A 25,453-nucleotide genomic window follows, 5' to 3' on the forward strand; every position below is an offset into this window, starting at 1 on the left:
AGGCAATGACCATAATGCAAGTCGAAGAGGAAGACGTAGATACAAATTTACAAAAAGGAGAGGATTGAAGCCTCTACCTTGACAAAAGCTAATTCGATAACAGCTAACATTAAATGAAATAATATTCAATGTCACAAAATACCCCACCATCTGAAAACAAAGAATTTATCTCCTACATTCCCTCCTGTACTTGAGCAAAAAGAGGATAAAACGTTGTAGCAAAAAACAGAAACATATCAATAAAAACACTGCAGACACAAGCTTAAAGATGCAGCGAAGGAGCAAATGAAAGGGCTTCACTGACCTGACAGTTCTAGAGTTCTCTCCATCAGACCTGGAAGAAAAGAGAAGATAAGAAGGTGAGTGTTGGGTCCACACATAGGACATGCATGGGTGGGCGATCGATGAGTGGTGGGAACAGAAAGTGAGGAAGGGCAGGTGAGTACAGGCTAGGCAAAAAGGAGATGCATGGGCGGGTGATCCATGAGTGGCGAGATTAGAAGAGAGGAACAGGAGGAGAGTACTGGTTCCACATACAGGACATGCGCGGGTGGACAATCGATGAGTGGTGGGATTAGAAGAGACAATGGCAGATGAGTACTGGCTCTACCCATACAACATGCATGGGTGGGTGACCGATGAGTGGTGGGATTAGAAAAGAGGAGAAGGGCATGGGAGTACTGGCTCCAGACATAGTACATGCATGGGTGAGCGATCGATCAGCGGCGGGATTAGAAAAGAGAGAAAGGGCAGGTGGGTATTGACTCCACACATAGGACATGCACGGGTGGTCGAACAATGAGTGGTGCGATTATAAAAGAGAGGATGGCAGGCGAGTACTGACTCCAAACATAGGACATGCATGGCTGGGCGATTAATGAGTGGTAGGATTAGAAAAGTGAGGAAGGGCAGGTGAGTACGGGCTAGACACAAAGGAGGTGCATGGGTGGGTGATCCATGAGTGGTGAGATTAGAAGAGAGGAACGGCAGGAGAGAACTGGTTCCGCATACAGGACATGCACAGATGGACAATCGATGAGTGGTGTGATTAGAAGAGAGAATGGCAGGTGAGTACTGGCTCCACCCATACAACATGCGTAGGTGGGTGACCGATCAGCGGTGAGATTAGAAAAAGAGAGGTAGGGCAGGTGAGTATTGACTCCACACATAGGAAATGCACAGGTGGTCGAACAATGAGTGGTGAGATTTAAAAAGAGAGGATGGCAGGAGAGTACTGGCTTCAGACATAGTACATGCATGGGTTGGTGATCGATCAGTGGTGGGATTAGAAAACAGAGGACGGGCAGGTGAGTACTGACTCTACACATAGGACATGCAGGGGTAGGCGAACAATGAGTGGTGGGATTAGAAAAGAGAAGGGCAGGTGAGTACTGACTCTACACATAGGACATGCATGGGTGTGTAAGTGATGAGTGGTAGTATTGGATAAAAGAGGATGGGCATGTGAGTACTGACTCTACACACAGGACATACTTGGGTGAGCGATCGATGAGTGATGGGATTAGTAGAGAGGATGGCAGGTGAGAACCGGCTCCAGACATTTGACATGCACAGATGGGCGAATGATGAGTGATGGGATTAGAAGAGAGGATGGCAGGTGAGTACTAGTTCCAAACACAGGACATGCATGAGTGAATGAGCAATAGGTACTGAGATTAGAAAGAGAGAAACGGCAAGTGGGTACTATCTAGACACATAAGAAATGCATGGCTGGGCGATAGATGAGTTGTGAGATTAGAAAAGGGAAGAGGGGCAAGTGAGTATTGACTAGAAATTTAGGACATGCACGGGTGGGTGAGTGATGAGTGGTAGGATTAGAAAAGAGAGGAAGAGCAGGTGAGTACTGACTCTACACATAGGACATGCATTGATGGGCGATCGATGAGTGGTGGGATTAGAAGAAAGGATGGCAGGTGAGTACTGACTCTATACAAAGACATGCACGGATTGCCAATCGATGAGTGATGAGATTATAAAAGAGAGGATGGCAGGATAGTACTGTCTAGGCACAAAGGACATGCATGGGTTGGAGATCAATGAGGGGTGGGATTAGAAGAGAGGATAGCAGGTGAGTACTGACTGTACACATAAGACATGCATGGGTGTGCGAGTGATGAGTGGTAGGATTAGAAAAGAGGATGGGCAGGTGAGTACTTATTCTACACATATGAGATGCACGGGTGGGTGATCGCTGAGTGGTAGGATTAGAAAAGAGGATGGCAGGTGAGTACTAGCTCCAGACATGCACGGGTGGGCGAACGATGAGTGGTGGGATTAGAAAAGAGAAGATGGCAGATGAGTACCGGCTACAGACATAGTACATGCATGGGTGGGCAATCGATGAACAGGTGAGTACTGACTCTACAAATCAGACATGCATGGGTGGATGAGTGATGAGTGGTGATATTAGAAGAGAGGATGGCAGGTGAGCACTGACTCTACACATAGGACATGCATGAGTGGGCGATCGATGAGTGGTGAGATTAGAAAATAGAGAAAGGTCAGGCAAGTAGTGACTCTACACATAGGGAATGCATGGGTGTGCAAGTGATGAGTAGTAGGATTAGAAGAGAGGATGGCAGGTGAGTACTGGCTCAACACACAAGACATACATGGGTGGGCAATCGATCAGTGGTGAGATTAGAAAATAGAAGATGGCAGGTGAATACTGACTGTACACATAGGACATGCACGGGTGGGCGAACCATGAGTGGTGTGATAAGCAGAGAGGATGGCAGGTGAGTAACTTGCTCCAGACATACAACATTCACAGATGGGCAAACGATTAGTGGTGAAATTAGAAAATATAGCATGGCAGGTGAATACTGACTCCACACACAGGACATGCATGGGTAGGCAAACAAAGAGTGCTGGGATTAGAAAAGAGAAGATGGCACAAGAGTACTGGCTCCAGACAGGATATGCATAAGTGACCGAGCAATGGGTGGTGAGATTAGAAAAGAGAGAAAAGGCAGGTGAGAACTGGCTAGACTCATAAGACATGCCTGGATGGGCTATCAATGAGTGGTGGGATTAGAAAAGAGAAGAAGTGCAGGTGAGTATTGGCTAGCCACATAGGACAGGATCGGGTGGGCCATCGATGAGTGCTGAGGTTAGAAAGCAGAGGATGGCACGTGAGTAATGACTCCACACATAGGACATGCATGGGTGAGAGAGTGATGAATGGTAGAATTAGAAAAGAGGAAAAGGGCAGGTGAGTACTGAATCCACACATAGGACATGCATGGGTCAGCAAACAATGAGTGGTGGGATTAGCAGAGGATGGCAGTTCAGTACTGACTCTACACATAGGACATGCATGGGTGGGCGATCAGTGCGTGGTGGGATTAGAAAAGAGGATGGCAGGTGAGCACTGGCTCCAGACATACGACATTCACAGATGGGTGAACGATGAGTGGTGGGATTAAAAGAGGGGATGGCAGGTGAATTCTGAGTCCAGATATAGTACATGCATGGATGGGCGATCGATAAGTGGTGGGATTAGAAGAGAGGATGTCAGGTGAGCACTGGCTCCAGACATACGACATTCACAGATGGGTGAACGATGAGTGATGGGATTAGAAGAGAGGGTGACAGGTGAATACTGACTCAACACATAGAACATGCATGGGTAGGTGAACGCAAAAAGGTGAGATTAGAAAAGAGAGGATGGCACATGAGTACTGGCTCCAGACATAGGATATGCATGAATGACCGAGCAATGGTTGATGAGATTAGAAAAAAGAGAAAAGGCAGGTGAGTACTGGCTAGACACTTTAGTCATGCCTGGCTAGACACCTAAATCATGCCTGCATGGGCTATCGATGAGTGTTGAGATTAGAAAACAGAGGATGGCACTCCACACATTGGACATGGATTTGTCAGGGAGTGATGAATGGGAGGATTAGAAAAGAGGATGGCAGGTAGGTACTGACTCTACACATAGGACATGCACGGGTGGGCGAACAATGAGTGGTGGGATTGGAAAAGAGAGGACGGCACATGAGTACTGGCTCCAGACATAGAATATGCATGAGTGACCGAGCAATGGTTGGGGATACTAGAAAAAAGAGAAAAGGCAGGTGAGTACTGGTTAGGCACCTAAGTCATGACTGGATGGGCTATCGATGAGTGGTTAGATTAGAAAAGAGAGAAAGGGCAGGTGGATACTGGCTAGCCACATAGGACATGCAAGCGTGGGCGATCGATGAGTGCTGAGATTAGAAAACAGAGGATGGCACTCCACACATTGGACATGCATTTGTCGGCGAGTGATGAATAGGAGGATTAGAAAAGAGGATGGCAGGTAGGTACTGACTCTACACATAGGACATGCACGGGTGGGCAAACGATGAGTGGTGGGATTAGAAGATAGGCTGGCAGCTGAGTACTGACTCCACATAAAGGACATGCACGGGTGGGCGATCGACGAGTGGTGAGATTAGAAAAGAGAGGAAGGGCAGGTGAGAACTGGCATCACATATAGGACATACATGGGTGGGCGATTGATGAGTGGTTGAGATTAGAAAAGAGAGGAAGGCCAAGTGAGTACTGACTATCCACATAGGACATGCACGGGCGGGCAATCGATGAGTGGTGGGATTAGAAAAGAGGGAAAGGTCAGGTGAATACGGATTAAACACATAAGACATACATGGGTGGGCGATCAATGAATGGTGGGATTAGAAAAGAGAGGATGGAGGGTGAGCATTGACTCTACACATAGGACATACATGGGTGGGCAATCGAGTGTTGGGATTAGAAGACAGGATGGCAGATGACTACTGATTCTACACATAGGACATGCATGGGTGGGCGATCGATGAATAGTGGGATTAAAAAAGACAGGGTGGTAGGTGAGTACTGATTCCACACATAGGACATGCACGGGTGAGCAATCGATGAGTGGTGAGATTACAGGAGAGAAAAGGCAGGTGAGTACTGGCTAAACAGATCGGACATGCACGGGTGGGCGAACTATGAGTGGTGAGATTAGAAAATCGAGGAACGGCAGGTGAGTACAGGCTAGACACATACGACATGCATGGGTGAGTGAGCGATGAGTGGTGAGATTAGAAGAGAGGATGGCAGGTGAGTACAGGCTAGACACATACGACATGCATGGGTGGGTGAGCGATGAGTGGTGATATCAGAAAAGAGAGCATGGCAGGTGAGTACTGGCTAGACATATAGAGTATGCATGGGTGGGTGCTCGATGAGTGGTAGGATTGGAAAATATAGAAATGGCAAGTGAGTACTGGTTCCGTACACCGGTCATGCACGGGTGGGCGATCGATGAGTGGTGGGATTAGAAGAGTGGGCGTAATTAAGCAGTCAATTTGTTTAAAGAATGTGGCGTTTTCTATTGTGACACGTAAATTCTGTAGCACTTGAGGACAAATTAAAACATGCATCCCGTCCACACAACCTATGTCCTGGGAAACTAGCCATACGAAAAAAATCCAATTTTGTTTGCTGCAAATCTCGGGCAGTACTTGGAAATGCAATATGTCTGCCTGATCCAGTGGTGTGTTTTTCTATGGAGTTTTTTTTTTTTTAAATGCACTGTGTTGGTGTAATTCAATGGACTTTGAACGAAACTCGTATATAATCTTGTGAATTATACACTTCATGTACCGTATTGCATTTCAACATGTTCTATTGTTCTTTTATGGTTAATTTTAATAATCTCATTAAGATGAAAGATGATGATGGCACACACAGAATTAAAGGCAGCACTTAGTAAAGAAAGTAGGAAAATGATAACAGTTAAGGCCTACATGAGGAAATTAAAGTTGGTGCTGCAGGCTACAAAAAAAGCAATAAAGAGGCCTGGGTAGCTCTAGTGAGACCCAGGACAATGCCGCTTTTTGGCATGTGAATAATAGCCCCAATGTTAGAGATACCAGCTTCCCTGCCATAGAGGTTGCGATCTCTCCCCAGGATTGGAGAGCACAGTTTAGCAGCATAGCAGTATACATGCGACATCAGGCAGCGATAGGCAGGCCTGGATAGAAGGTCGAGCTGCTCATGGTCCTGTGTTTGATTTGCTCAAGCGCTCCGTCCATCATCCCCTTTGGTTTTGCTTTGTTCGCCCTAAGTTGGCAAGGTATGCCCAGACGTGGGTCCCTTGCTCACTTTGCCACTGGATTCAAGCTAGCCTGGCTGATGAGGGTTATGAACCCGAAACCGGTCCCAGGATACTTGTTTCCGGTCCAGGGAAGACATGGCTTGGCAGTTCGGGCTGGACTGTTCCCATGAGGCACAGGGTCAGACTGATTTGCCATGTCTGAACTGGGGTGGTGGAGTGAGCTAAAGAATGAAGATGGATTAAACCCAGATCAGTTGACTGGGGGTGAGTGTTTAAATTTGCTCAAGCGCTCCGTCCATCATCCCCTTTGGTATCCCCATGGTCCTGTGAGGACATGCCCCCATAGGACACTACTATGTGCCGGCCCTCCTATACATCGATGACGCAGTACTTAGGAAGTGTAGATCCACTGACCTACATTTATTACTGAATACCTTTGTTAATTTTATGGAAGAACTGGATCTCAGAATCAACCTCTGTAAATCCTTTATCATGATCTGTGCTCATACTCAGATCAAACACCGTCCCTTTAATGACGTACGCCTATGTGTGGTTGATCCTTTTTCCTGTTTAGGATTTCAATCCAACTCCTGTGCAACCTGGAAGCTGCTAATAATGGCTTGAAAACACCAGTTTGACAAAGTAATTTCTGTAGTACTGAGGTTTTCTGCCAAACTCTGGATGAAAACTACTAAGGAAATGGCCCAAATGTATTGGTACAAATGTGTTACACAGTCATTCACATGGCCGGAGTGTGGGGTTCCGAGAGGCCCACTAATCTTTAGGTTTATGAAAACTTGTTTCTGAGAAGCTTGCTGGCAGTTCCCGCAGATTGCTCTAACTATGTTTGCCATAAAGAGTCGAGCATTCGACCCTACACCATCCACATCCACAAACAGAGCTACACACTCACACCAAATGTACTCCACACATTTACTACAAACTAACCCGATGCACAATTCAATGTCTCAGCACCCACTACAAAACCACACAAACCACACCTATCCCAGCTACCACACATTTCCACCATCACCTACAAACAGTACACAACTCTATCCTATACCACTAACCCATCCACTGATCACTAACACAACACAAATCCACACCATACTTAACTACAACCCATCCAGACACACACTCCCCACTCTAATTACTCCTAACAGACCCCCTTTATCACTAACAAACATATAGGGAAGAGGTGTGGCGCTGCAGCCAGGGCGACTGACTGCGGAATCTGGGGATCGCGGTTTGATCCCCGGCACCGGCGGTAGATTAGCCCTGCACCATGTGACTCTGGGCAGTAGCTTGCTTAATCTTCCCAATGGCCCCCAGCGCCTAGAGACCCTCACGGGTGATTGTTCGCACTTTACAAATGTGGATTATTATTATTATTATACTCAGCCTTCCATCATTTGTCCAACCAACACACTCCTGTTCGTTCTACCATAAAAACACAAACGCACAACACATACACTGCACAGCACCACACAATTTAACTCTTGCAACAAACCAGTCTAAGACAAACACTCTTACCTCTACTTCATCCCCTCCTGCACACAACATACACTCTACTCACAAACACATCACAACACCCTCTACCTTACAACTTCCACTCGCAAACAATACTATACAAACAAATCCATCTCTAGAAACAAACACACCAGCAACTCTTTATCACTACTCCTCAAAAACAAAACACATCACGCATACCAGCACAACAAAATCTCTCAAGCGCAACACCTCTTAATACTTACCGTCACAAAATACATACATACACCCACCTTTCAAACTACACAAAGAAACAAACTCCAATGCCAAGCTTTCTCTCTTCCACCACTCCTAACACACATACAGCACCTCTCTTCCAACCGCCTCTCATCCATTGGACAATTTAGAACCTTACTACATGACCCACATGCTGCACCACCACCCCTAACTCATGCACCTTCCGCCCTAAACACACGCAAACAATATAAGCAACATGCCACACCTCACAACGTAACTTCTCCATGTCTACTGCACAACAATGTTACACCACAAAAACAACACAGCGAACCAATTCTCTTTCAAACAGCCTACACACGCAGACCCATCAAAATGCCTTTTAGCCTGCTGGACGAGGACCACATTACAGAACAGCTACACAATTGCTATCCTAACACAGCTAATACCAGCACTAAAAACACACCTGCTACAAACCCACACAATACTGATCACTCTTCTACAAAACAAAGTCTCACTGTCACCAAAGCACATTCTCTAAACTGTCTACTAATAAATGCTCGATCCCTCTCTAAAAACAAACATCACATCTACGACCTTCTCACTGATGCAAAACCAGACATACTATTCATAACTGAATCATGGCTGGGAGATGAAATGGCTCCAGTCCTGCATGGAGCCATTCCTCAAGGCTATCAAATGATCACCCAAAATTGTATAGGTAAAAAAGGAGGTGGCCCAGCTTTTGTGTTCAGGCAAACATTATATATCACTAAAGTTGCCAACATCTCCATAAAGAATTATGAGGCTCTTCTAACCAGATGCAATCCTACACCGTCTTCCTCCTGCAACTTCCTGCTCCTTTACAGACCTCCACCTAACAAGGCGACATTCCCAGACGCACTTCTAGACACAGTTTCAAACCTGATAACAATACACTCCAACCTATGCGTTCTGGGTGACCTCAACATTTGGTTTGACAAACCCAATATGACCTATCCAAAAACAATAATCACTGGCCTAGACGCACTGAAGCTGCATCAGATCATCCACAAACCCACACACATCGCTGGACACATCCTAAATGTCATTTTTGCTAATACAGAACTAGTTAACTTTCAAACTATAACTCCAGTCACATGGTCAGACCACCATTTGTTTGCTTTCCAACATAAAACAACACTAAGCGACTCACCTAAAACTCCCTTACGTGCATCCACCTATCGACCCTGGAACAAACTCAATTTGGAACATTCAGAAACACAACTAACATCCAGTGCAGATCTGGAAACAATACGTTCTGTTCAAAACTATATGAGTGGCTACAGGAAGCTTTTGAAATCCTGATACCACTCACAACCACACAACAGAACAAAAGAAAAAAGCACCTTGGAGATATATAGATATAAAACAAAACAAAGCCAAAGAAGACAAACTTCACCTACAGAAAATTTACAGATTATACAAGTCAGCTATCAAAAAAGCTAAGAAAAGGTACTATTCAGATGGAAATCAAAATGCTAAATGTGCAAATAAAGAATTCTAAAAAATACTCAATTAATTTCATAAACCAAATTGCCTAGAAGGAACTCATCCCGTTACTCAAGATTTCACGGACAAACTGGCAAATCATTACACGTACAAAGCAGACACGTTGGACTCATATTTAAAACAGGGACAAAGCACCAGCACCAACCCTTTTCCAAACAACAATCCAAGAATACACTAACCAAGCCTCTCTGTTCCTTCCAACATATCTCACACAATGAATTTATGAACCTGGTCAAAGCAAGCAGGCCTGCCGGCAAGCCCTTCTGGCTCGTGTCCACCGCAAACTTTCAAGACAATTCTTTTAACAACCCCTGCTGCCACTCCAGTATGAAGAATCATCAACAATTCCTTAACTACCAGAATATTTCCAGAAGAACTCAAAAAGTTATACATATGCCCTTTACAGAAGAAAACAAACTTGGACCCGCTGAACCCTGACAACTACAGACCCATTACAAATGGACCTTTCCTGGGCAAACTGATAGAAAGAACAGCGTTCACCCAGAGGTCACAATTCATTGAAGAGCATGCTTTACTTTCAGACTTCCAAATAGGATTCCGTCCGGGAAGAGGCACAGAATCTGCCCTCCTTGCCATCTGGTATGACCTCAAGAACACAGTTGACCGCAACGGGATTGCCACGATAATCCTCATGGACCTCTCGGCTGCCTTTGACACTGTTGACCAAGACACTCTGATACAAAGACTCTAAGAAGCCGGCATAGAGGCGACTGCTCTAGACTGGATCGCCTCCTACCTTCAAAACAGAACTAATGTCATTCATACCCCACCTTTCTCGTCCAAACCGTACTCCACAAAAGCAGGGATCCCTCAAGGCTCTATCATCTCGCCCATGTTTTTTAACATCTATAGGAAGTCATTACCAGTACTGATCAATCAATTTCACCTCATGTGCTATAACTATGCAGATGACACACAAATACTCCTTCAACTGGAGTTCCCCAAAGACATTGGAAACTCTCCAATTTTCAGTTGTCTGAGAGCCGTGGATCAGTGGATGACTTGGAGCCATCTCAAATTGAATGCTTCCATAACCGAAATACTCATGTGTGGCGATTGGAAACATTATGAGCCATTTGCCGCCTGGACTGATGATCTGGGATCACCACCTAAAGTATTGAAGGAAGTAAGAAACCTCGGAATGACCATGGACTCAGAGCTTTTGATGAATGCACAAGTGGACAAATTAACAAGATCAAGCTTTGTCACTATAAAAACTCTGTGACGAATCTTCCCCCATTTGGGATTTCCACACAAGGTCCAAGCTACCATCTCCCTTTTGGTCTGTCCAAACTTGATTACGTCAATATTAGGTAGTTGGTAGAGGACTGTGCCTTCCTGATGAGTTTCTCATAAGTGGAATAATTTCCAGAATTCATTGATCGTTTCCAAGCATGGTGCGTCGGGCCACATGGGCGCAACACGTGTCGGCTGTCCTTTGTGTTATGTGTGAAAATTTTGAATAAACACACCATGTTTGGAAACGATCAATGAATTCTGGGAATTATTCCATTTATGAGAAACTCATCAAGAAGGCACAGTCCTCTATCAACTACCTAAACTTGTACTCTGTAACGGCTTTTGGGTGTAGCCATTTATGAGGCACGTGCCACTTTCAACATTGGGCCCTGACCACTGTAGCACTAAAGCCCAGAGTCTGCCACCCATCTCAGTAACCTTGATTACGTCAATAGCCTCACCCACGGATCACCTTTATTGACTATGAAAAGACTACAACAGATTCAAACTCGGCTCCCAGATTACTCTTGCACATCAAATCCCGAGACCACATCTCCCCTGCATCGAAAGCCCTGCATTGGTTACCGGTTGCCAGAAGATCCACATTCAAGCTGCTTTGTATCACCCACAAAGCAATAAATAGAACAGGGCAGCTCCTCATCAGAAATAAAATCACCAAATACATTCAACAAAGGAACCTCTGCTCTAGATCGGCACCTCTCCTCAAAACCCCAAGATACAAGAAAAAAAACATGGGTGGCACATCCTTCTCTCTGTTCAAGCAGCCAAACTATGGAACTCTTTACCCACCAACATAAAATCCACCGACAACCACCTTCCCCACATAAGCACCATACACAAACAGAAATATACAACATATTCCTCTGTATATCAGCATTTATTTGTAATATAGATATGTACCTATATATGTGTATTGCTTTGTATAAACATGTAGAATAATTATGTTGTTAAAAAATAAATAAAATACATTTGAAAACCAGAGTTTATCTAATGCATCTTTAATCTACATATACTTTCTTCCTTTATGCATCTATATACCTTCCATGTACTTGGATCTATATATTTATTACTTTTCTACTAAAAAAGCATATTCAATGCACTACCCTATTTCTCAGCCTGTACCTCTATCAATATCTTTAATCTACATATACTTACCTCGTGGAATACATCTATATACTTTCCATGTACTTATGGATCTATATATTTATTGTTAAAAAACAGATTTCCTTTGGATGGAAAGCGAATTCAATTTTTCACACTGTCATCTTGTCATTCAGCCACACAACTTTTAAATTCACACAGGTGAAGCACTTATAAATGATAAAATTAAGTAAATTTATTCTTCTGATTTGTTGAATCAATAAATTTAAAAAAGGTTCACAAATGCATTTATAATACACAATTATTATATAACAGTAAAAACAATTAAAAAAGCAAATACACGTATCAAGGAAAAAAGGAGAAAAATAAAAAGACAATACACTATGTAATTCCTGTGTTAATTAGGCTTAGTTCGTAGAAAGCATATAGCACGGATGTAATTTTCCTGTCTGTAGTTTGATACTGACTCCTGCCCAATTTAATATCACTTAATTAGGCGTTGACGCGTTTCGGTGGTGTATTTTTATTTGGACCACCTTCTTCAGGACAATCAATTTGTTCTCCTTATATCATATAGTTAAAACCACAGATCTGTTACATATCAGACCGGTGCAAAACTGCACTCGGAAGTTAGTTTTGTGACGTCTCCCAATATTCATCAAGGGTGTTAGGGATGATTTTCTTAATTTTCTTTCAAGTCTCTATGTGGAATTCTTTATAGATCTAGCATTCTTATTCAATCTAAGGCTCAATTCAATTCACTGTATCAATCCAGCAATGTATATCAAGTAAGCCAATCATTTTTTGTAAAAAAAAATTTCACTGGCGAATATCGGTTTATCTCCCAATCAGGTACCTCGTTCGTAGCTCTGTTCCGACGATCCGGGCATTCCGTTGGTATTCGTCACAGTCGCATATATTTATTACTTTCTTCTAATTCAGCATATCGTGTGAGGAGGCTGTGGACGCTCCTCACTGCAAACCCCCCCTGCCTAACCTCCTGGCGACTAATGTAGCGAAAAACTGCAAAAAATCTTCTGGGCATGCTGTGGCTGTGGCGCTACCTGTATTTTGAGGGGTCTCCGCGAGCGGGCCATCGTGAGCACTTTGGATTTGTCAGGTTTCTGTGGAGCTCTGGAGTGCCCTGTTTGCGGAGGTGGTCCTGGCGAGTGGCTGTGGCTCAGTCGGAGGGTCAGCTGGAAACCCAGGACCAGAGCGCATGGACAGTAATGGCGCCGAAGAACACCAGCAAGGGTTCTAAGACTCGGGCGGCAGTAGTAACGATTTCGACTCCTCCCGCACATCTCTCCGTTTCTGCGGGCAACGGACGAGGTGGTACGGCTGGCGCACGGCAGATAAAAATTAACTCTCCTCCTGGGGTCTCACGGAATGGAGACAGCGCTGCAGGGAAAATATTAAAAGGTCCAGGAATATTTAAAAAAACGCAGGGGAAAGGTAAGAGCCCCGATACTGTTTCACCAGGGGCTTCAGCAACTGCTCAATCTGGCAACAAAGTTGCAGCATCATTAGTACCAACAAATGTCATACTTGAATTGAGAACAAAACAAAAGCCTTTAATGTCTCCAATACAGCAAGGGGCAATGGTGTTGACAGCGAATGGAGAAAGTGTATGTTTGCCAGCCTTAGGTTGCAGCAATGCAGATGCTGGATCGGATATATCTCAGAATGAAATGCCCCCTGGTGGGAACAATAATATGAATGTGAATAAGGAGAAGGAATCACGGGATATATTAGAGGCACCCGAAACATTGTCTCTACCTCAGCGAATACCGGGAGTAACAGTACTCCCTGCTAATCCTCAGGAGGCTGCTCCATCTCCATCTCCGTCTTTGGTTCATAAAAGCTCTCGAGAGGTACTACAAGATATTGGAAGTAGCATGGTGAATTTGGATAAAGATATGATAAAAGATTTGGATTCAGGGGACTCGGGTGGAAAGTTTTACTCAAAGTCAGATCCATCTAACTCCACGGACAATGAGAGTGTTGGAGGAGATTGGGCAGATGATAGAAGTGAGATCAGCTCTGCCGTGCAGGACGACGATGAAATGAGTCTGGATGTCTCTGTTGATAAAGGAACTGTGCGGAAATGAAGGGATCTCTCCAAATCTGCTTCTAAGGAAACATCTGATAAAACTGGGTCATTGGTTTGGGACTAGTCATTCTCACCACAGCTTGGGGAGAGGAATGTAGGTTTGGGCAGTAGCATTGGCGCAATTGGAGAGACCAACAGTACTGGTGCTTTGGCAGAAAGGGAGATCACTCTGAGTACTATTTACCAAGCCATAATGACACATCGGGAGGAAACTAAAGTGGAGGGACTACGCACACAGGGTGCGGTCTGTAAACTTCAAAATACAGTGCGCCGTGTTGTAAAAACTTGTACAGAGATGTCTACAAGGGTTGGGGAAGCGGAGGCAGGAATATCCATAATTGAGGATGAGATAGTGCAGCAGAAAACAAATTTAACTTCTTTACAGTCTGTGAGAGATGATATTAACTGGAAACTCATTGATTTAGAGATTCGTTCTAGAAGGAACAATTTACGTATACTAGGTGTTCCAGAAGGAAAAGAAGGCAAAGATATACGACAATTTGTTATTGATTTATTCTCAGAGGCCTTCCCTGAACTGAGTCAATGGAAGTGGAAGGTAGAACTTCAGAGAGTTCACCGATTTCCCTTTCATTTGCGGGGAGGTACAAGGGAGCCTGATGGGAAGCCCAGCGCTATATTAATTTGTCTAAATAACTTTCTGCTTAGGGAGTCTTTGTATGATTTAGCAAGGCCGCACCGGAAGAGAGGTGGGAAGGGCTGCGAATTCTTTGTTCGTCCTGATTTTTGCCAGGCCATGGTCCAACAGAGATGGCATTTGCGCCAGTTGATCCCACTATTCCAAGCTAAAGGTGCACATGCCTTCCTCCTCAATTCGTCTAAACTTAAAATTATCCATAAAGATAAAACGCTTTGTTTTGTTTCAGAGATTGCTGCGAAGGAATTTCTAAGCACAATATAGTGGGAATGCTGCTTAGTAGTTAGTCTTCTGTTTTTTTTCTCGTCAGGGGGTGGGGGGTAAGAGGAATGTACACAATCCTCTCTCTCCATCACAAAAAGGACTATTCAGTCCTTATGCCTCTTTTGGTTGGGGGTTTGGGAGGGGGCTCTTGGGGTGGTAGGGGAGGTTTGGGTGGAGGGGCAAGGGACAGTATAGTACGGGTAGGGTATGTGTTTGGCATCAAGGTTATGGTGAATACATTTTTTGGGACCATGTTTTTTCTATTGTTGAAATACAGCGTAGGGTTTGGGCAGAGCAAGCAAGGAAAGTCTAATTTAGTCTTTTATAATGATGGGTAAATGTTCTGTTATCTGTGGCCTGAATGATAAAAGAAAAGGGGGATCATGGTCCAAATTCTAACTGCAATGCAGGTGGATCTGCTCTGTATACAAGAGACTCACATTGCATGGAACAACCGGAAGTGGTTGAATGACTTGGGTATGGAACTACTTGGCTGCACTCTGCAGAGTTCGACCACTAAAGGGGTAGCGATCTTGAAAAGATCTGGTTTGGGGTCCGCAAACGGGTCAAAGAAGATGTTTGGGGACGCTGGGTTTTCGCTGAATAATGGATCGAGGGTGCCCCAATGACGATATGTTCAATTTATGGTCCAAATTTGGATGATCGAGATATGCTGCATTTTTTGAGTATTGAATTAGCGGCATGGCCATCTCCGCTAATCCTCTGTGGGGATTTTAACAAGTGATCGTTTATATGACGGGAAGAAAACAAAAGTTTTCAAAGCTACCAGAGAGTTAGTTAAATAATTCGGGTTGGTGGATGTATGGTGTGCTAATGGGAGAGGGGCTTTGAGGGAAACCTTTTATTCTGCGCCTCATAGAAAACATCTGCGTCTAGACTATTTCTTTATAACATCAGAGCAAGCAAGAAACGCTAGGTTTGATATTAAACCTAAGATCATATCAGACCATAATCCTGTCGTGTTGGGACTGGATTTTACTAGTAGAGTGTCCCCAAGAGCTTGGACTTTCGAACGCAAACTTTTGTTGGATTCTGTATATTGTGAACAAATGTGTAAATGGATCACTGATTTTTTTAAAAATAACCGGGGTTCTTCCCCAGATACTATCGTCTGGGATGCATTTAAGGCGGGGGTCCAAGGGGAAACGCTAAGTTATTCTCTTGATAAGCAGCGAAAAGTATGTGGCGAAATTCAGGATGGGATGAATAAATTAAGGCTATTAGAAAAGAACTTATGGGGGCGGTAATTAGGGGTCAAAACATGGAACAAATCTTAAGGGATATTGCTATCCAAAAAATGACGATATATCAAAACTTTGCTGTGAAATTAGCCACCAAAATCGATATGTATAGGTCTGAATTGTATGAAGTTGTTGAGAATTCTGGTCGGATCCTAGCGAAAAGACTGCATCAGAGAGCCAATAGGATCAATAAGATTCAGGATCAGCTTGGTCAGGTGCAGGATACTTCAGGGGAAGTGCTCAATGTGTTCAGTAAATTCTATCATAAGTTGTATACAGAGCATGAAACTACTGGAGTAGAAGCGAAATTGAAGGAGTTTTGCTCGGATATCGAAATCCAAAATTGACATGATCAAATGGAAGAACTAGATGTAGATATCACTTGGGAGGAAGTTAAAGCGGCAATAACATCACTGGCACTTGGTAAGGCTGTGGGTCCTGATGGTATCCCCCTCGAATTTTATAGGACTTTTCGCTAAGTTTCAAAACCAGAACTTATGACTTTATTTTCGGCCGCGCAAAGAGGAATTGCGCCAGAGTCTTGGAGCAAAACTACTATTATTGTTTTTTTGAAAAAGGATAAGCCTGTTTTACTGCCTACATCGTACAGACCAATTTCATTAATCAATTCTGACAGCAAAGTTTATTCTAAGATTATTGCCATGTGCTTAGCTGGAGTTATTTCTGTAATGGTCTCCAACTTCCAACACGGGTTCATCCCAGGTAGAGATACCGCTGACCATGTGAGCCATGTGATTTCTTTTCTGGATTGGGCACAAGCAACCGAGACCACTTTGGGGGTAATCCTGTTGGATGCCGAAAAGGCATTCGACAGGGTTTCCTGGCCATACATATGGGAGGTTTTAAGACTGAAGGGATTTGGCCCTAAGATCCGGCAAGCAGTTAGGACAATGTATATTTGTCCGGAAGCGAATATACGAATCTCCAGTCAAGAGTCGGGCTCATTTATGATAGGTCTAGGCACACGGCAAGGGTGCCCTTGTTCCCTTCTTTTATTTGCCTTATATATTGATTTTATTTTAATAAACTGAATTGGCATACAGACATAAAATCAGTTCAACTGCGGCATATGGAGTATAGAGCATTAGCCTATGCCGATGAAATTGTCGTTGTTACAAGAGATACTGTTACTGCACTCTCTGTGATCAATACATTGGCAAGTCAGTTTGGGAGTTTCGCTGTCTATAAATTAAACACAGCCAAAACCCAAGTCCTTTACTCAGGTGGTGATCCCCCGGCAAATGTGGCTACTGTCCCAGAAGCCACATACCTGGGAATTAAAATCTCAACGCCAGTCGGGAATATTCCGGAATTGAATATGAATACAGTATTGGAGAGGGTGAACTCAACATTGGAGCGGCTGGATCATTTGCACCTATCCCTTTATGGGAGATCTAATGTACAAAAAATGCTGGTGTTGCCAAAATGTTTATATATGTTCAGAACAATTCCCCTAGAATTCCCCTTATCATGTTTTAAGAGATTAGAGAGGATTTGTTCCAGATTTCTATGGGGGTATAGTAGACAGAGAAGGGCGTATAAGAAAATGGTGCTACCAAAAGATCATGGCGGCTGGGGTATTAAACATTTTATGTTGTATTATTGGGCAGCAATGATGCAATGTATCAGCCCCTTGGTAGTTGGTGACAGGGCTGAAATCTTGCCATGTCATAGACCATCAATATATGAATTTGGGTTGGGGAATGAGACTAATGAATGCCTAGTTAAAACAATCGAACCAAGTTATTTTAAGAAAACCAAATTTAAAGTTCTTAAGGCAGCCTATTCTGTTTGGAAGCAAGTTAAGCGTAAGTTATGTGTCTCTAAGCTGAATGCTTATACCCCAGTTGCAGCTCCTAGGCTTCTTCCAATAATTTTTCGTGATCAAGTGGCCGATAGATGGGGATCAAAAGGAATACACTGCCTAGGGGATTTATGTGATGACGGTCAACTGGCATCGTTTGTAGACTTGCAATCGAAGTATGGTTTAGGCAAACATGAGTTCTTTAAATACCTCCGAATTGGCAGTTTGTTAGCTAAGCAAGGGTCCGGATATGAACAACAGTTTGTTAAGATCCCGCTTATTGAAAAAATGAAGAAAAGAACACCTATTGGTCAATTTTATGTACAACTAGTAGAAACATTTCCCGATGATTTAGATGTCTGTAGAGGAAAATGGGGAAGAAAACTGGGGGTCGAGGATGTTAATATTAGGGAATCCTTAGGGCTCACTAATCATGTTCTGATGACGGGGAAGATGCGTACTCAACATTATATGGCCCTGAATGATCTTTACTACACCCCAAGCAAGATTTATAAATGGGGGACATCTGTTGGTGTCAAATGCAATAGATGTAGCCTTTATGCAGCAGACTCATTTCATATGTTTTTTTTATGTCCTAAGTTAGGCGAATTTTTTAGGGAAATTGAGTTGTTTATAGGTACAATAATGGGATCCTCTCTGAGTAGAACTGGAGAATTGGTTTTAATAGGGGTTGGGTCGGACACTATTTCACAGACAAGATCAAGAGCCACTATATCTTTTTTGTTTATTTGTGTGGCGGTGGTACGGGCTTGCATTACTAATGATTGGATAAGTCCTGATCCATCGATGTTCTCGAGTTGGCGTTCAAGGCTGCTTGCCATGTATAATTTAGAATTATCAATATATAAAACTAAAGGGAGAAGGAAGAGAGCAATGGGAGTTAAGATTTGGTCTCCCATATCTGAATGGATTTAGGTGCAAATTGGTCTAGATCTGATCTGGACAAGTTATCAATTGTAATTTGATAGTAATTTCTTTTTTTGCAATGTTTTGTTTTTCTTTGCCCATCCCTATATTGTTTGTATTGTTTTTATATGAGCTGTGTTATAATTATGAAGATTGTGTATTTCTGATTTTTCTTTTTTTTTCTCTTTTACAGTTTTGTATCATAACCTTGCTGCCTTATGTATTTAAATATCCTTGCTTAAAAAGGGGTAAAATCGATTTTAAAAAAACTAATAATAATAATTCTGCATATCCAATGCACTACCCTATTTCTCACCCCATACCTCTCTCAATATATCTTCTACCCCAACTTTCTGACTCATCTCAAACTTCTTTCTACTACTCTTTCCAATGCACTACCCTATTTCTCACCCTTTACCTCTATCAATATATCCTCTACATTCACTCTCTCATTTATCCTAAAACCCATACCACTACTATGATCCCCAAAATAACCCTTTCTAGACTGTCCCCTACTCTACCCCTCTTTGCATCACCTGACACCTCTTTTACTATACTGATCCCCTAAAACAAGTCTTTCTAAACTCTTCCCTCTGACTCTTCCCCTCCACATCCCTTTTTACTCATCCCAAGCCTCCTCCTACTGTTATGACCTCCAAAACAAAAAAACAAACAAAAAAAGTCTAAATCCTTCACTCTTCTATCCCTCCACTATCCTTTTCAATCAATATAACAGAGCAACATGTTCACTTCTCAAATTTCATATTTCACTATATTAATTCACCACTAATCCTTTATGGGTTCCAGAGTAGCGTGCTACTCGCCAAAAAAAAGGGCTTCGACACCCCATCAGGGGTAAGAAGCGCTATATAAATGCAAACCTCTTTCCCTCTTCTATCCTTCCGAATCCAAATAACTGACTAACCTATCCACCACTCAAATTACTTTCATATTTCGCTATACTAATTCAACACTAATCCTTTATGGCTTCCGGAGTAGCGTGCTACTCGCTGAAAAAGTGCTTCAACATCCCATCAGGGTAGTAAGCGCTATATAAATGCAATTACAACACAATACAATGCTGTTCAGCCACGCCTCTTTTATTGTGACGTAGGATCTGGAAGCAGGCGGAGGGCCGCCTTCATAGACATATTGTTAGAGATTCTCTGTCACTGGACCTAGCCTTAGAGATCCGTTGATCGAGATACATTAAGCTGCAATGTGATTGGGTGGACAAACCAGGATTTGAGGTGGATCCAGCATTGCTATATGAGATCAGCAAAAGAGATACTCATATTTTTAACCGGGCTGGAGAAGGACAGAGGAATGAAGGAGCCTCAGACACTAAGTGTCATATACCACTCCATCTTATTAATCAAGGAGGATTCACAGCCAAACCTGGAAATGACAGAAAATCACCAGCACAGATTTGTTTCAACCAATTTTAGGCTTATTATCTTTGTGTCTTTTCCTCAACAAAACGCCTGCATCAGATTTTACCACGTCGCTCCTGTGATGAATAGTCAACACAGAACACTTTGCACTTTTTATTCCTCAGTAAATGCTATGTTCAGCTGAGAACAAAACGTATTACACTATTGTTATTAAATCTCAACGTGATGAATGTAGACAGATTTTAAATGTATGTACAGCAGCTACACCCTGTAGAGGTCTGTGTTCCTGTTTCCTCTTTTATTTGGCAATCTCTCTCTCTCTCTCTATATATATATATATATATCTCCCAACAGCCGATTTCAGTAGGATTCCTAAAGCAGTGGTAGTTTAATCGTTTCTGCAATGCGTTTCAACTGTTTACACAGTCTTGTTTACACGCGTGTATGAACCTGACTGTGTAAACAGTTAAAACGCGTTACAGAAACAATTAAACTGCCACTGCTTTTGCAATCCTTCTGAGAGTGCGCTTTACTGAAATCGGCTGTTGGAATTGAATGCCTGGCGTGTCCCGCCAGCACAGCGCGCCACCTCTCATGGGCCCCGGATCACAGAAGGAACGTTCATTATGGTGATATAGATATTACCTACTGGCTGTTGCCAGTAGGTAGTTATAGTTAGGACCAAGTTTCCATAGGAAGAACATTTTTTGTTTTGCTTATAACTTTGGCGTCATTTAATGAATCTTCATGAAATTTTCCAAACAAATTCTTTGTTCATATCAGCTCCTATGTGGGAAGTTTGGTGGTGGTTCGTCAAGGGGGGGCCTAGATAAAAGGGGGGTCCCAAAACGTGTTTTCCCCATGTTAATTTCCATAGGAAACTTTAGACAAGGCTACAGGTCGAACGGGTGAACAGAATTACCCCAAATTTGGCAGGGAGAAGGGTCTTGGTCTAGAAAGCACACTTTTGTTTATTTGGTGTAAATTAGTTCAGTAGTTTTTGAGAAATATCAAAATTTACAGATATCGATATTTGGGAATTCTGCCATCTTATTGGCTGAGGCGTTACGAGCACGAGCTTGCTGCTTATTGGCTGTGAGCGGTGCGAGCGGTTGCAACTAGGAAGTGTTGGCCGCCATTTTGTGATTCCGTTGAAACTAGCAAGGGGGAAAAAGGGCAAAAAAAAGTTGGAATGGGGAGGGTAGGAGCACTGTAATGTCTGTGGGGTGTTTAGGGTGTGCTATACAGGGAGCGTGAAGCGAAGAACTTAGTCCTACCGGTGTGAAAGTGCTGTTTTGCCGAGAGTGAGAGGGTGCTGAGGTGAGGTGCTGGTGCACTCGGGGATGAAAGCGTGCGCCTAAACCGTGAGCTGAGTGCTGTAAACTGATGTGCTGAAGTATTTATCCCTACCGGTGTGAAAGTGCTGTTTTGCGTAGAGTGAGATGGTGGTGAGGTGCTGGTACACTCGGGGATGAAAGCGTGCGCCTAAACCGTGAGCTGAGTGGTGTAAACTGATGTGGTCTGGGCACTGTAGCATACTGGCCACTGTAGGATAGCTGTGCAGGTGGTGTTGGTATGCGTTTAGAGTATAGCGGGAGTGGGAAGCAAACTACTCAATGGTACTGGTCTGAAGCCTCGGGGATGAAACCGTGAGCGTAAGCCGTGAGCTGATTGCTGTAAAGTGATGTGTGTGGGCGTTGTAGGATACTGGCCGCTTTAGCATATCTGTGTAAGTAGTGTTAGTATGCGTTTATACGATACAGGGAGTGGGAAGCGAACTACTCACCTCTACTTTCTAAAGACTCAAATGCAGTCTTTAGGAAGCAGGAATAAAGAAATAATCATGAAGAATATAATGCAGAATGTTGCAAAGCCACAGAAGAGCAATGGTGAAATCAGGTGTGTCTAAGAAAGTGGGTGTGTAATAGGAAGGAGGAATAAAGAGATAATCGTGAAGAATATAATGCAGAATGTTGCAATGCTACAGAAGAGAAATGGTGAAATCAGCTGTGTCTAAGAAAGTGGATGTGTGTAATAAAGCGATGAAGTCTGAAAGTTATATAAAGAGTGTCTTTATTTAAGTGCCATAAATGGATCCACTGGTGCAAGAGGTAAGGCATTCAGTTGAGGCAAATTCCAACCGGTTCTGCTGCATTCAAACGTAAGCTCCTGCATCAGTGAATTCCACATTACATGTTACAGTTCCATGTGACATAACAATACATATTACACTTGAATGACTGGAAATTCTATAATGAAAATAAAGGTAGGATATGATTAGCACATGAATCCTTTAAGAAAGGAAACAAAAAAAAATTGCAAAGTGTAATCATCAAACTTCTTCGGTACCCTGGTACTCCTTTGTTGCAACACAAAATTATCAACAGTAGAACAGTCAGCAATCTCTTGTACGATAGATTCAATCTGGTGCATGTGAGAATTGGTAATAGTTCTAGTCACATCGGAACTTTGAGGAGGAAGACAACATTGTGCCTCTGAGAAGCAAATAAGCTACCCTTCTCGTCAAACCATAATTATTGTCGTCAGCTCTTTCAAAAGAAAATTCTTGTGCAAACAGCTAAGGCACCGAGCTGAGGCAAACTCCAAACGATTCTGTTATATTCAAATCTGAAGCTGCTGCATTAGTGAATTCCACATTACATGTAACAGTTCCATGTGACATAAACAATAGCTATTAGACATGAATGACTGAAATTCTATAATGAAAATAAAGGTAGGATACGATTAGCACACTGTGCCAACCAGTTCCTAAATAATGTTGTGTTTTTTTGATGTTGATCGCCAGCTCGTGAGTAGAGGATGAGTAAATTTGTGTGAAAGGGTTTCGTGGATAACAGGGAGGCAGAGAGACGTGTGCACAAAAAATAGAGATCGTTTCAAATGGATGTTGGGTTTAGGCTAATGTAGGAAGTAAATAGCGTATTTGGATAGGCCATACATCACCCATCCCTTGTTAGACTGGAGACGTAAGGGGCAATAATGAAAATAGAGTTCAAAAGCCTGAGCATACTTAGAAAGTTGTTCAATTGAAGTGTATTAAAAAACATTGAAAGGAAAAACTCAAAAAAGTCGGTAAAAAATCAATCCAAGAAGAACGTGAATTTTTTACAAGTCTTGGAGATTGCAGTCCGGAAGTTCTTCAGCGGCTTGAGATGCGTAATGTTCCAAGAGGTCATTGTTGCCATCGTGTGAGAAAAGCGAAGTGATCCAATTCATATCTTCGAAGCGACAGTAATGTTCCTCGAATGTTGGAGCAGCAATTTGAATTGGTAGGCAATCTGCATTGTTGTCAAAGGTCGTACGTTACAGTAGATCTTTCTCGGCTGCGCAGAAATCCCATTCCACCACGATACCTTTTTGCGTTGCATCCGCCATTGCTCTACTGCCTGAACAATCGAGTTCATGGATTTCAAGATACTCCATTACCTGCTGGATATTGGGAGCGATTGTTGGCAAGGCATACATACATCCATTCGCCAGTCGAATGGGAAAGTTTTGCAACAAAAAAATGATTGCACGCAGATTGTTTATGTGTAAATAAATGTCATGTTGTAGCTGGCTCCGATAACAGATAGAGGCAGGCAGCCGAAAAGTTGTTCCAGTTTTTCACGGTATTGATGTAGCTTCGCGTAGAGGCGTATTCTGTCGGAGATGCTTGTTACCACAGGGAGCGCAGTCATTTTTTAAAAGCAAAAATAGTAGTAGGATGGCCGCAAAGAGAGCGAGAATTTTGGGCACTGTTCCTGTTATTCCAGAGATGATCGAATAAATGAAGTTTGATATTATATCAAAAACAGTTTGAAAGGCTGTGAGAAGGCCGGAGGAGACCGTATTAAAAAAGTGTGCCAGATCTTGAGTGTGAGATGTGTTGAAAATTGGGTAACAATTTACAAAGTGTAATGGGAGGTTCGAATTTAAAAGGGAGTGTATTTTACTGGAAGTTCGTGCTATCTGCAGGCGATACATTTCTTTTGCAGAAGTGAGGGACACTTCTGTTGTGATGAAAAGCGCTTTAGTTTGGTTAGTTTAATGAAATCTGTTTGCGAAGTAGGGATTCAAGGCCAAGTTGAAGTTTGGGAGTTAGTTTGTGTGGGTGGGAGTAAATATTGCTATAGGAAGTTACTCGGTTTGAAACAGTAAGGACATACGGTATGCCACCTCACATTCAGTAGGAGTGCATGTTATTGAGCAGATAACTGCCGTTAGAAAGCTGTGTGAATGTTGATGTGATTGTGGGAGTTGGCGTGCTTTCAAGAAAGCAGGCAAGATTGGGGGCTGTAAGCTTAGAAGTGCCGTGCAGTTGGAAATTCTTGCATAGTAATGAATGACTGCCATTGTGGTCACAGTTTGCACCTGTGAGAAAAACTTCTGTATGCTCTTTAAGACAGCAATATGTAAATGGGAGAAACCACTGCTCGTGAATAAACGCGCTACCTTATATAATTGCATACAACATGACAAACAACATATACACCTATCACATACAACAACACTACGTACTGTGGGAACCGTGGCTAGCCATGTCCACAAACCAAACATGGCATAGCACCTCTTTCACACAATGCAGAATGCAGGGAGAAATGGGAGCAAAGTATGTGCGAAGGTGGCAAGTGATTCTCGATTATAAAAGTATACAATGCAAAGTGTTGAAGGGATGTGCCGGACACGGCTTGTGGGTCCCCTGAAGACCTTCCTACAATTCCAAAGGGCTCCCCTGGTTGCTCCAGGCCTGCCCAGACTTACCCTTGCTGGGTGATTCCCTCAGACCTTGCTGGTCTGCACCGCTGACTTTTTACACTTTCCACGAGACTTGCTGTTGCCAAGGCTTGTTGGCTCCAATCTGGTCGCCGACACCGCAGTAAGCTGCAGACTTCGTGGGACACGCTGAATCCAGCTCCTGGTCATAGTCGACGCCTCCTGGACCTCGGTGCTGAAGAGTCAAGGCACCCGTGATCACATGAAATCACCCGACGACAGTGGGCATCCAGCTTCCTTGCCCCGGGTCACTGCCAAGTGACTTTGAACACTGTCATCTCTGCTTTCAGGTCTTCTTTCTTCTGAATCCAGGCTTGGATTCCACCGGACACTTCTCCTGTCTTCACAAGCAGCAAGTCTTCTTTGGCTTCCACTGACCGACACCAAAAGACACCTATGCACCCGGCTTCCCTGGGTGAGGTAACTCCAGCACTACGGTGCTCCTGTGTGTGTTGGCTCTAGAACTACTT

The 25,453-nt window shown here is 43.2% G+C and overlaps 1 protein-coding gene across 1 annotated transcript in view; it reads right to left on the minus strand.

The window, feature by feature from the left end:
• Positions 1-25,453, minus strand: part of LOC146797198 (uncharacterized) — a 757,296-nt gene that overhangs the window by 442,495 nt on the left and 289,348 nt on the right. The window contains exon 2 of the mRNA XM_085630325.1: positions 305-334. Coding sequence (XP_085486451.1) covers positions 305-334 — 30 coding nt within the window. The remainder of the gene's footprint in view (positions 1-304; positions 335-25,453) is intronic.

The sequence above is a fragment of the Triturus cristatus genome, chromosome 10 (genome assembly GCF_964204655.1).
Source record: "Triturus cristatus chromosome 10, aTriCri1.1, whole genome shotgun sequence".
Lineage (NCBI taxonomy): Eukaryota > Metazoa > Chordata > Amphibia > Caudata > Salamandridae > Triturus > Triturus cristatus.